At 40.4% G+C, this 13787-nt stretch overlaps 1 protein-coding gene across 2 annotated transcripts in view; it reads left to right on the top strand.

The window, feature by feature from the left end:
- Positions 1-13787, top strand: part of ZEB1 (zinc finger E-box binding homeobox 1) — a 477132-nt gene that overhangs the window by 210156 nt on the left and 253189 nt on the right. For both annotated transcript variants that reach the window (XM_078663353.1, XM_078663352.1), the window contains exon 3: positions 1472-1534. In XM_078663353.1, the coding sequence (XP_078519479.1) occupies positions 1472-1534 (63 nt within the window). The remainder of the gene's footprint in view (positions 1-1471; positions 1535-13787) is intronic.

Here is a 13787-nt window from a genome sequence, read left to right as displayed (position 1 = left end):
TGCAGTGATTCACATTTATAAAGATGCATGAAGCTGTAATCTGAAGGGGACATAAGGCAATTACAGCTTTTTGGTAATAAAAATAAAATGAAAATACTGAACCAAGCTAGAAAACTAATAGGGGGATGCTGCATGCCGTTTAAATTTATATTTGATGTGAAGCTGCAAACTAGTGTTGCAGGTACATTACTATTTTCTTATAATTCTAAAAAAAGGATGTGCGTTCAGTCCTACCATTAATTACATCCTTTTCAAGTATTTCTTACAGGTTGCTCGATTAAAACAAGGATGCCCTTTTTCTGCATGATCAGAATTATAATGTGACTTTGTTTTAGTCTTTGAAGTGCCCTATTTTGGCTGCGTTAACCCTAAAGTATCTGTATATTTCTTCTACCACTTTGGTGCTTTCAACATCACAGAAGAGCAATCTTTTTGTGTTGCAGATGCTCCTTCTATTATGCCTGTGATTCTGGAGAGGGATACAATCTTCTGAGAAGCATCATCTGTTGTTTTTCTATGATGTCTTCTGTTATGTATGAATATATCCGCAGTAAGGGACTTTGCGATGTGTGGATGGCCACAAACAAGTAGCACATGGGGGAAACTAAAGGGTGTAGAAAATGGTATGCACTGTAAGGGGCCCTTCCATTCCGACCTGGGCTTTTCAAATTTCATCACAACCCTTTTGAAGTCTAACCTCTCCCAAAGAGCAGCGATTTAAAAAAAGAAAAGCCTAGTAAACCAGGCCTGCTATACTTTTAAAACGTGATACAGGCCTCCAAACTCCCCATAACACTTGAAATGTTGTGTAATTAGGGATTTGATCGAAGAATGGTCCAGGCATACTCGCAATACCTACAGTGTTGTTGAATGGAGGGGGGATATAAGTTGATGCCTTTTTTTTTTGCTCTATGTGTACGGTATGACCTTGTCCAAAGATCCTGGATTTGAACCTGGTGCCCTGCTGTAGCCCTTGGTATCCCCTGTTTGAGGGGTTAGTCTCTTTTTAGAATTCTCCTTGTGCGCATTTGAGTTCTACATAATGTTAAACAAATCCCATCAGGTGGGATGAAACCCATTGCTACATTAGTAGAATTCCCCTCCGTTTTTTTTCTTATTTGACATATTAGCATTAGTTATGGAGTCACTGACCACCAACAGTTCCTATTTGACAGTGAGCATGGCCACGCTCACTCACTTTATGGTGTTGGACTACAGTCCATAATGGTGTTCACGTAACTGACGTGGAATCAGATAAACAAAATCCTTCACTAACCTAACCTATTTATCAAACTTATTTAAGCATTACTAAAATTTTATTTTGCAAATACTTTACTAAACTACTTAAGATACAAATCTTCTTAAAGCAGATCAAAGTATTCCTTATATTCTGTACTAAACAATAGATTAACTGTGTCAAATTAGCGTACAATATGCATTTTAATTCTTCTGTGTTTTTTTTGTCATTCAGAAGGAACAGAAGGGAAGGAAATCCTGGGGCCTGAAGCTGAACTAGATGAAGCTGGATGCATAGGTAATTAGCTATTCTTCCATAATCACTGTAATGTCAGTCGCGATGAATGCTGCTTTAACAGGATTATAAAAACTTTAACCAGTCCCAAGAGGTAAATTTCAAAATGTATTTAAGAGGTTGATTATGTAGGATGTTAATTCAGAAGTGCTGTGTGGCAGGCTCAGTCTAATAAAATAAATACACAAATGATACAATTCCACAGTGCACTGGGTACCGTTGTAACAGTCCCTTCTCAGTCCGGTACTATAATTTATTCCTATTTTGCAAATAATACGTAATATAAGTATTACTACTTTCAAATGGGGGGCCCCTTGTTTCCTTTTATGGTAGATGGGCACCACAACCAGTTATTTGGTTCTAGAACAACACAAAGAAAAGTACCAGTTTGATCTTTGCCAAAAAGAAAGCAGACCAGACCGATCTAACTAAAACCAGTCCTTTTTTAGATTCAAATATTTCTTAATAGGAAATGTTATAATCTTACTAATTATAACTACCAGGAAGGAAATGGCATTTACAGCCGTTCAGTTTTCCATCCGAGTGAGCAAAGCAAACACATTTAAAAAAAATGTAAACTACTATGTAAAATGTCTAATGCAGCGTTAAAAACCGTATGTCCGTTCACTCGAGCATTTTATGAACTGATTCTCCTAGACATGTTGTACTGGTACATTAAGAATGTGGAAAGGAAGGTTACTGCAACAGAAATGTTAAAGCTTGGACATTTTCACAATGCACAAAATTGATGCTACTCCTAGGTCCAGTAAGCAGATAAAACAATAGAGGACTTGTATTACCCAGCCCCTTATCAGAACAATTTTACTTTATGAATAACTACCATGGCTACATGATTTAAACTTCGATAAACTGAGTGAGCCAGGTGGAAGAATGACTATTCTTAACCACTGCAAAATTGGAAGTTTAAGGGCAGAGTCCTAAATATGAACAACATTGGAAGTCGATTTTTAGTTATGCTAGGAGAGGTTTGCTCTTTAGAAATCGTATTTGAGAACTGGTCAGAACAGAAATCACGTGAAACTGTTAGTCTTACAACTTCAATGCATAAGCACAGACCCACAAAGCATTTTCTTAGGCCATTTTAGGAATGCTTCCACTAATGGAAGCGCACCTAACCGTAAATGTGCAAATGGAGACTTATTTTAAGGGGAAATATCACAATAGAGCTGTCAGCCTAAGCTGATTTTAATTTTGCAATTTTCCAAACTCTTCTTAGAGTTTAAGATGAATTCAAAGTTTGCTTTCTGTAGCCACGTGCAGTACTTCAGCTGGAGAATCCCAAAATCCGATTTGGCCATTTAATCAAGTGCAGCCTACATGGATAAAAGGCAGAGTGTGCTTGACTGTTTTGGTTGGCCCCAGTCAGTGCCCTCAGCAGTGGGCAAGTCACTCCTCCCCTCCCCTAGACCAGACCCACACGCCCCCAACCAAACCCTTGTGCTTTCCTATTATGTTTTTGCTTCTTGCATTGCAAGAAAGCTGTGGGGCGACACTCCTCCACCCTAATGGAGAGCCACCCCTGCTGGGGAGGCATTCAGCATAGGACCACATTATTTGTTCCTCCGAATCGCCAGATTCCGAAATTTGACGTACTTTTTTACAATTTGTAGTAGATTATTCTACAATATCTGTTCTTAGTCCTTTTCCTTCCTATGAGAGTCTTTTATATATAGATGTGGCCTCCACTATGCCAATAGAATCTAAACTCCAATGACATTTGGGAGCATACACTTTGGCATTGCCACTCTTGATCAACCCAGTTTAAGCTGCTACTTTTCCTGGTTTCTTCCACTGTTCTCTTAGACTAAGCAGGCTGGAGTCAAAAGGACCCCTGCTCATTACAATCTGAAAACTATCCAAAACCACCTCCGCCCCAGTGTTAATTGGCTGTATGATCGTAAACTGTGTTTGGAAAGCCACTGATTCAACATTGTAATGGTACGATATGGGGGTAGCACTCGCTATTGGTGAAGCAGCAAGGTCGATGGAAAATGTAGCCTGAGCGTCATGGCCACTTTCTAGTATTCCTAGGACTTCAAAGCTCTCTTGCCTTGATGAAACACCAGAAGTCATTTCAAGACTCCGTCAAGCTCTGCAAAAATAGGTCTCTATATGGTAAATTCAAAATCACCTGCTATTATAATTGATGTGCCGTTTCCTGTTGAAAATAATATGCTTCTGAAGGTGAGATGCCTCTCTGAAGAGTAGATTGCTTTAAAGTTGAGGTGAAAGTCAAGCAGTTAGTTTACGATCAGGTATTTTTTTTTATTAACTTTAGTCTGAGCTTGTAATAACTCATTAGCTTCATCAACCTTGGAAATAAGTGGCTCTGAAATAATGCAAAGAATAAAATTAAATTGAAACTTCACAAAGTACAATGACAAAATGTAATTTGTGATAGATTCTAGTAACTGCAGGAGATATAATTTTTTTTAATTTTCAGTAATTCCCTTCTGCGCTTGTAGATGGCATTCTGCAGCTCTGAGTCACCTTTGTCCCGCCCCGAGAGTGATGCTGGAGCCAGATATTCACTTCCACTTCCTTGCTGACGTCAGTTGAAATCTTTCATTGTTTTCCCACACAGGTCCCTCACTCTCATCTTGACGTAAAGCATTCTAATTCAAAACATCTACAGTGTGCAAGGGACTTGTCGCCCCCTAAAACGACCGGGTTTATTCTTTGTAAGGATTTTCGCAAACTTCTGACTGATCTTCACAATGTATGCCTCATGTGTCTCTGGTTTGTCAGGAGACTGGTAATTTTAAAACTGTTCCAGGATGAATCTGAAGGTGATCCGGTAACGCAGAGCTAAACTCTAGGTGGCAGAACAACATTGTCAGAAAGCAAGAAGAACCATTCCTGATTGAAGTTAAGGGCACAGTACCTTTTCTGCGCTCAAGGCCGTTTATACAACATATGGTGTTCTACCTCCAGGTCAGGTAAGTCCAAGTCAAAAAAGCAGCCTAAGAAGTTAAATCAGGGCTCCGAGGTCACACAGTTGACACAGCGCCACTCTGTCTTAGTCACAAATTCCTACAGAAGAACCCACCCCCCCACATAAGAACCCAATCCCCCCCCCCCACACACACGTTGTCCCAATGTGACGGCCTTAGAGGAGGATATGTTGCACATCTTCAGCAGTCTACCAGTTCCTCCATTGCACCTTTGGGCCCCATATATTCATTGATGCCTCCAGTGAGGTTACCAGCAGCTGATCCAGCCCTGCTTGTGCCTCTCAGCTAGACTCCACAGCTGCCGATCATTCTGTTTCTAGCACTGCAACCCTTAGAAGTCCCTGCAGCTTTGACGTTGGACCAGATGCCAATGACACCAGAGCAGGAACATGTGCTATCAATCTCCAGTGAGGACACAACTACGTTTTGGCCTCCAATTTTGCTTCAATCGACACCACCTCTCTGACTGTCAGAACTCTGCCATTACCTGGATGCTTGGAGAAGTTTGTGGTTTGGTGTACTTCTTGCCAGAGAACCATTACAAGCCAAAAAGTCAGATGCTGCTTTTTGTACTAGTTTTAGCCCTGCAAGAGCTTACTGTGGCCACTCTTAGAAGTTAATAGTTAGTTTTGCAATACCAAATCTACCATGGTTGTTCAAGCCACTTGTTGTGATGAGTTTCCTGAAAGAAATAACCCTTCTGTTTCCACCCAAAACAATTTTTTTTGCCACCCGTGGGACCTTAACTTGGTTCTCACATATTTGCTGTGTACCCCATTGGAACCAATCCTCTGTGCCTTTTGACTCTGAAAACAGTAACAGTCTTTCTGATATCAATAACTTTTTGCATGAATGAGTTGCAAGCAGTCTGTCCAGCACCCACATACCACATTTTTTTCCGGGCACACTGGTAGTACGGACTAAGGTGGCATTCCTGCCCAAGGTTGTGAAGCCTTTTCGTGTTAAACAATGTATCACTTTTATGGCATTCTTTGCTCTACCGCTTCCCTAGATAAAGTGGGAAAGACCTTTATAGTTTGGACTGCAAAAGAGCCAAAAGGTTTTACATCGATCGCACCAAGGACCATCGGTTGGTTGATCAGATCTTTGTGGGGTTTGCAGGAATGAAAGAGGTAAGGCAGTGCAGGAAACAATTTCATGGTGGATAGACTTCTACATATAACTATGCTATGCACTAGTAAAGACTCAGCCCCCAGAATGCTTGAGAGCCCATTCCGCCAAGACTGCTGTCACTGTTTGCACGTTGAGTGCCTTTCTTAGATGCCTCTCAGGATATAACGTGGGTATCTGTTCACATTTTCATAAAGCATTACTGCTTTGATAGCCCTGTGTGTCAGGAGGACCAGCAGAACCTTTTGGTCTGAAACATTTCACACAGCGAATTGGGAGGTACTACTTTGATATCTAATCACAAGATTAGATATTAGAATTCGAATAATCTGCTGTTTGAGGTATCCATCACAAGAATAAGATTTGCCTTCTGTAACTCTTTATGGTGGATACTCTTTGTATCCACCGATTCCTCACAACCCTCCCATCTTCCTATTCTGTGGAATGGATGGTTTTCTCTATCTTAAATAGATTTCAATTTAGAGGTTGGCACACTGTCTATATTGACCAGCCAGTGGCTCTCCTTCCGACGGTAATGACAAGGTTCAGCAAGAAACCGATATAAGCGCTCCTCGGTGGCAATGTGTGACTTATTGTCCCTTTCAGGGCAGGACTGAGTCTGCACCGAGCAGTGTTATGCCACCTAAAAGTGTGCAATGGAATTGCTAGGGGAAAAAATCTCCGGGGTCCAGTCTGGCGTTTGAGGGAGTGCATTCACAAGGTTAGGAATCTGTAGTTCGAGTATCCAACAGAAAAGCGTTACCATGGGTAAGCAACTTATTTATTTAGTTACAGGGCAAAGGTGTTTCAAAACGGTACTAGTAAAAGAAGCATTCCTTTCTTTATTGTTTTAAATTTTAACTGTGGAAAAGCTTCAAATTGTTTATGGTGACTATTAGCTGAGCGAAAAAATGACTTGGGCAACAAATGTCTTATTTTAGTAAGAACAATTGATTTATCACAGTCTAACTTTGTTCTCTATCTATTTAATCTTCATTATAAAATAGCTAACCCCTATGATCACATCATCTTTCCACTCTAATAAAATAAGTAATGTGTGCTTCTTTTGCCAGAACATTTGATGTTCTAGAAAATATGTCACTTTTGAAAAAAAGAAGAAAAAAACGGAACTTTCCAAGACCAAAAGCGTCTTTGGATTCGACGCTGAAACTTTTTTTTTTTTTTTTAGCACTGCTGAGGCTTTTTGCTGCGGAGAACTACTTTAAGACTCGTAATTGTGTTCTAAAGGTACTAATCTTAAACTACTGCTCCCACGCCCAGTTGTTAAAATAGAACTTGTTGTTCATAAGATCCTTATTCATAATTATAACATTTGTGTATGTGCCTGAGCACAGAATCCCTAAGTACCTCTACAAAATAAATTGATTGTGCCATTTTAAAAGCGCACATATTTTGTTTTTAAATAGACCACTTTACTAAGACTACTGAAAGGGCAACGTTCTTTAGAAGATTTTTGATTGTTTTACAGAAATTGGTATTTTTTGAGTGAGCACGCGAAGAAGTACAGACGAGGAAACGTTCACTTACACTGTCCCAAGTTGGTTTGACCTGCAGTCCAAGTGTTGATGCGCTGTACATTTTTCCACTCGACTTCGGTACCTGAAAATTGGGAATTTTACCACTTTATCATGTGCTGACAATATTGTCAGCAAGAACTTGAGTTCTGAATGCACCATTTGCCATTTTTTGGTGTGTTCTTTTTCTGATTTCGTATTTAACTGAGTGGTTTATTACTTATTTATTTTCCTCACAAACACGCCTTTTTGTGACGTTTCAACTTCTGGACATATGAAATGTGGGGAATGATCATCCCACTGCATTTTATGCCTCTCGAACATCCAGACTGTGCAAGAATGCCCTGAGTAACCTCAAATGACAGCGTTAAGGTAGTTCTTGTGGATTTGGCGTTTAAAAGTTTATTACCTGAGCTTTATGTAAAGGTGAGATTTCAAGGTACTAGGCATCAGCTCGCACCTAATCAATATGCCGGTCATGGAATAGAAATGGTTTACTCTGCCTCAGCGATCCACATTGAAGAATACACCTTCAGGGTTGAAGGCGATGGAGCCTTCAAGCACATCTCCTTGGTGCCTTTCAGTTGTTTTACATGGAGGCTTCTGCTGCATGGTGCCCATGGTGAAACCTGTGGACCCCAACATTCAAGAGGAAGGCCTCTCGGTCACAAATCTCTTTAGAGGGAAATACGCATGGAATGTCAAGTATGAAAACCCCGAAATTCAGCCTACAAGGCAAGGGGCCAACCCATCCCTTCATTCCTTGCAGTGAAGGAAGTGAAGGCAGTAAAGTGAGCCATAAGTGTTACTGTATTAGCTATTCGTTCGGAGTCTCCAAGAGTTGCGGATTTGAGTGATGCAGCAACCAGGGGATGCTTTGATCCTCGAAAGGGCTTCTTCCTCAGTGTGGCACGCATCGCGGCCAGCCACCATCCGCTGCTACCGAATGGCGATTGGTTGCTGTGCTGGTCCTGCACTGTTAATTAAATTGTGTATAAAAGTATATATTCTTGAGGTCCTGCATGAAGGCAGCAGGTGCTAGAACTAAGATTTCCAAGGAACCCAATGGAATCCAGGTGGGGGAGCAGAATGTACTGGTGCAGGAGCAGAGCAAATGCATAAATACTTCCTGGGTGTGTGTGTGTGTACACGCTAGTCTCAAATGGCTTTCAATCTCTCTTCCTGAAGGCCTCATGAAGGCACGCTAATTATGCCTACCGTTGCATGCAGTACCCCGCCTGCAATTGGGTGCAATCTCCAGCATGATGTAATCCACCCTAGGATAATTGTGGTCTTTTGTCTCACATTGTGGGTATTCTTTGTATAATACTGGCAATTGTAGTCTTAATTGTGGGCATCTTTGGCATGGTGGTCCTCACCCCTAGCATATTGGTAACCATATTTGGAATATTAAGGACCTCCATTGCACAACTGAGGCAACTCTTGACTTATGTTCCTTCTTGCAATCTGATGTACACACTTTGCACAATCCGGTCCACTCATTATGGTGGTTATCATAGACTTATTGTTGGCATGATGGTGCACAAGCTGAGGTAATACAGGCCATCTTTGGCATATTGTGGGTTTTATCAGTGTAACTGGGGCTGCTCCTTGCATATTAGGAGGGAATCACTGATGTGATTTGAGCCCCAGCCTGCTATGGAGGTACACAGTTTGTTTTTATTTAGTACTCGCATGTGCAATTGCCACATCAACGAATACAAAGCGAATATATCTGGGACCAAATCTGTATTTACTAGAAATTAAATTCTGATCGGTGACCAGATGTTTAGGATTTGAGTGGAGTTTATTAAATAAAAACGTTTATATCTGATGGCAAAATGTTTATTTACAGAAAAAACAATGCTGATGGATGTAGATTTATTACTAGTTTAGCTTGTTTGTGTCCGAGTCTTTTTTGGTACAATGGCTGCGAATAATAGAACTAATGTGGAGATTGGAGGTAGTACTCCGACGTGTGTCACTTTACTGGGTAGGCAGATGTAGGGCTGGTTTGTCATTTATTTACCATAAATAGTCAGACTTTTTCGACTGTCTTTTTGTAGTTCACATCAGCGGAGTGCTGTGACCAAAGCCAGTGAGACTTAAAGGGGCTCACCAGTGATGTCACCAATTATATTAAGTAGTTCAAATCCAGTCAATATTTATTCGACTTAAAAAAGCCATAGAAATAAAAGCACAAAGAGCACATACAATGTTAAAATTATTAAAAAAACACAGATGAATTACATTTGGAGAATCATACAGAACACACGTTTTGAACAAATACCAATGTCATAGGGTACTTCAATTTTCAGTGCTACAAAACTAAAATAATAATCAAACAGATGTTTTCTGATAAGTTACAGGATTAAATGCATTGCAGATTTATAGCATCCTATATTTATGGCTTTAAATAACGGAATGATAAAACGTTGTCGCAGAGATCTATACATTGTGCAACATAACGTAAGGTGTGGAGTACTTTGTTTCGTAACACTGTTACAAGATCCAAGGTGGAAGAGTTTCAAAGCATGCGACAGCCACCGGTAATGCAAATAAAAAATGTAAAATACTCGGCATCAATTGTCCCACAAAATATGTACGGTTTATTGCGCACCAAAATCAAATAGTTCTTTAGCATCTGATGGACTTAACGACTCATAGTTGTATTGAGGACTTGTAATACTCTATCCTTTTTTTTCTCAGCTATAAAAAAGTGCGCAATTTACAATTCAGCATTGATTGGTTGTACTATCAATACATTCCAGGTGTATAAACTGTCCAGGGGTCCCAAACAAATCCAGATTTTGCTTACTATACGTAAACCATGGAATAGCTTTTTTTCTGACATAGTCCTTGGTAACTGCTTTAAAACATGTTTTTTCACTCTAAGCCCATATCGAGATGCATAGCAAAACTAGGCAGCTTTTGATGAAATCTGTAATATATGGCAAGCTCAATTTCAAATGGCATTCGGACAGGATTTCGGCAGTGACAAAACTCGACCAATAAAATCATTTTCAGCTATCTAAGGAGGCTCTGGGTTAGTATAACCCCAAGCTTCTGCTCTGAAAGCCCCAACCGTAATGCATTTGCCTGCTATATCTCTAAGATAGCTTTTAATGGGCTATCCCTAAACTTAGCAGGAAATCAATGCACTGCTTCGAATGAATAAACAAACTGTTGTGTTCTTACTGTTGGTAGATGTCTCCATTTTGCAGCCACGGAATGGCATCCTCGTAGTTACATTTGTAATATTCCATATTCATATTACTAATATAATGGTTTCTGATTTTGGTTGCTTTTGGACCCCAGGTCTTAACGAAGGACTTGAGGTTGATATTTTTATATCAACCGCATTCTTAAAAAGGGTAAACCAGTCTAGTAAAGATTGTAAACCATTTGCTGTCCTGTATAACGTCAAGGGAAGGGGTGGCTTGATCATGCATGAAGTAGTTAATTAATTGTATTCCTGTATTTGTAGCATGTAGAATCAGCCCAGAGGCACAGCAGATTGCTTCCCTGAGAACAGGTTTGCATCTCATCTTCCATATAAGATCTGGGCAATCTGCTCCAAAACATGCAGGCAAATTTACAAAACACTGCTTTACATGACTCCTAACAATATGAAGAATTATACAGAAATAATTATACTTTCAACCAAGAGGATACATGAAGTGGGATATGAAAATGGGGGAAATGGGCACTGACATTTTTTGAAGACTAACGGGGGTAAGAAATATGGAACGAGGGAGGCGAAAGGAGAAGTGAAAGATCTTTAGTTTCATGAACACTGAGATGGGCCAATATAAGGAGTGTGTGTGTGTGTGTGTGTGTGTGTGTGAAGCCCATTTCTCAGAGAAAAAGAAGCAGACTGTTTTAGTGACTTCTTTCAATCTTGCTTATTGGGATTCGGATGATTTGAAGTGCTATTCTTTTGTTCTCTGCCTCTAGTTAGTTTTTTTTTTCTCTTACGGATTATATAGGGGTTATGAGCAGTGCATTGAATGGAAGATTATAGTTGTGTAGCTCATCCCAACAGGAGAATGTTTGATTGACTTGCCCAGGGACAATTGAAAGTAGCCAAATTAAAAGCAATAAATGTGATAGTTGAAAGGACCATAAAGTAGCTCTCATGGGTCTCCTTCGCGCCTTTTTCTGTGAGACGTAGGAAAGCTGTGATAGAATCATTTTAGAGAATGTGATCCCAACAGTCTGTTCCTCTAGCCATTTGAGCAATGCCTAAACAGACTAGTTACCCACTGCCCACTCTTGGTTAAAGCTAGAGGGTCAAAAATGCTCCTCCACCATTTGGCAAGAAAGTGTTACTAAATACCCCCAAACCTTGGGTAAAATGCATAGCCAGAAATAACTCCCCAACACCTTTAAACTGTATTGGGGAGGGTGGTTCCCCACTAGTCTTTCGGCAGTGCTGAAGAAAACCACGTGAATAGCCCACATCCACCTTCACCAAGGCACAGAGGCTACTAGATAGCCCAAACAAATCCACGTTGCCCATGATGAAGGAATTGGACTTTTCTAGATCCCACCTCATTTGACTAATATTAGGTGGCTAATCCCTTCCCTTCCCATCTGTCTGGATGGTGGTTTAATCATGAAATTGTCTGCTATTGACAATGCTTCCCCCCCCCCCGCCTTCGGGTAACATGGAGGTGGCTATGTAGTACAACCTACCTTTGAGTATGGAGGTTGAGTGGGCTACCAAATCTTAAACTAGATCGAAGGTCACATCAATGACGCCCCCCACCCCAACTCACTCTCCATTTTGGTGAAATGTAGGCTAACAAAGACTCATTTATTTACATGCAGTTACCATAAGAGATGCTTTTTATCACTAAAACTTCATTGAAAACATGAAACGAAACACCTGACTAGACTGTTTGGTTATTGATATGCCAAATGGAAGTACTGTAACAGGTAATGGTTGTGGATACATAATGGTACCAGCACAGGCTTAGGGTGGGCTCAGAGCTGCAGATGGAAAGCACTACCCATCCTAAGTATAATAGAAGTTGTAAACTGAATTGTTGCAGGTATATGCCACAAACATTCAATGGGTGGGTGGGGGAGATAGGCTGTCATAGGCTTGCTATAAAAACTTTTTTTTTTTTTAAACATGAACTGGTGTGGCCATTTTAGTAGTTGTAGGTTATTTTTGTACTAAAAGCCTTTTTAGGTGCCATGCATTTTGATACAAACTATAATAAATCCCAACCTAACAAAGCGCTCATACTGCAGGCAGCTACAATTAGTTAGATGTCACATAAATACTTTATAACAGCAAGTGTAGAATGAAAATGGGAAAGAAATCGCCCTCTTACTGGCCATCTAAAGTGCAGGCAAAATTAAGATTGTATTTAAAGCGATTATTAAAAAAATAATAATATAAAAGAAAAAGTACTTAGGCTTATGCTTCGTGACTGCCGGGCATACTTGCAGCTTCTACGAGGAAGACTTTCCAGATTATTTTGGCTGGAGTCTACTACTACTACTACTACTACTTCACCCCTATTGTGAGACCTTCAATTTTATATACATTCGGACCTTTTAAAAATGTGATGAATTGGATCTTTTCGCCTTTTGAAAGGAACAAAACGCGTTGGCTGTTGTCTTGCGATCTGTTTTACTAAAGAAGAATAAAAGATATTGGAAAGACTTTACCTAACAGATTGTGACTTCGTTCTTGGTGCTCCCTTCATGATCTTCAATCTATTTGTCTGGATTCCAGTGAGACATAATTGCGGCGGTTCTCGGAGGTGTATTGCACAGGACTTTTACTAAATGCAACATTGAGATTGAGGTGCTGAACCGGTGGTAAGCCGTAGTTGGGAGAAACTTTGTGTAAAGAAAAAGTTCACGTTTAACCGTGTGCACAGGCTTTATGCAGTCACTCGAAGTGAAGGGAGTCAGTTGGTAAAGTGGTCTGACCCATTGCCCCATGCTGTGTGATGGGATGAGGAAGCAAACTGTGAGCACGTCTACAGACTGGTGCAAGAAGTACACTGATCCAAAGCTGCTCTAGGTATATGTAATTTATTTATTTTTCAAATAGTCTAGCAGGAGAGCTCAAGCGGTCTTAAAGCCCAAACCTAAAAATGTCCACATTGTGTATGCAACTATCCCATCCCGCTTGACACTGAAGGACCTTTAATATTGGCACTGGTATTCGAATTGTCTGTTCAGTCCGTGTTTTACAGAAACTCCCATTTGACTCTTTAGCATCCTGGAACTGGCCAGGGGTCTGGCGAGAAGAGATGGCAAAATTTGCTACAACAGAAAGGTCTCAGGTTGCTCTCCTAAAACCTTTCCTTTTCTCCAGGGCATTCTAACAAACTCTCCCTGCCTTGGTGTAAGGTACTCGCTTGGTGAAAAGAGGGCAGCAGCCAGTCCAATATAAGGATATACTGGCTTGTTTTGCTGCATTCTCCTTTGCCAGTCCTTCTCTTTTGGACTTGGAAAGTCTGCTTTACATGTTGCCACTTCCTATTTGAATGGAGATGAAATGGAAGGGCGCAACTGCCTCCTCTCCTATTGGTTAATGAGCATGGATGTAGGTTAGTTGAACCACCTCCTTTCAAACCATTCTCTTCC

Source organism: Lissotriton helveticus, chromosome 10 (genome assembly GCF_964261635.1).
Source record: "Lissotriton helveticus chromosome 10, aLisHel1.1, whole genome shotgun sequence".
NCBI lineage: Eukaryota > Metazoa > Chordata > Amphibia > Caudata > Salamandridae > Lissotriton > Lissotriton helveticus.
The sequence above is the reverse complement of the archived record's forward strand: the minus strand, read 5'-3'. Positions and strand labels throughout refer to the sequence as shown.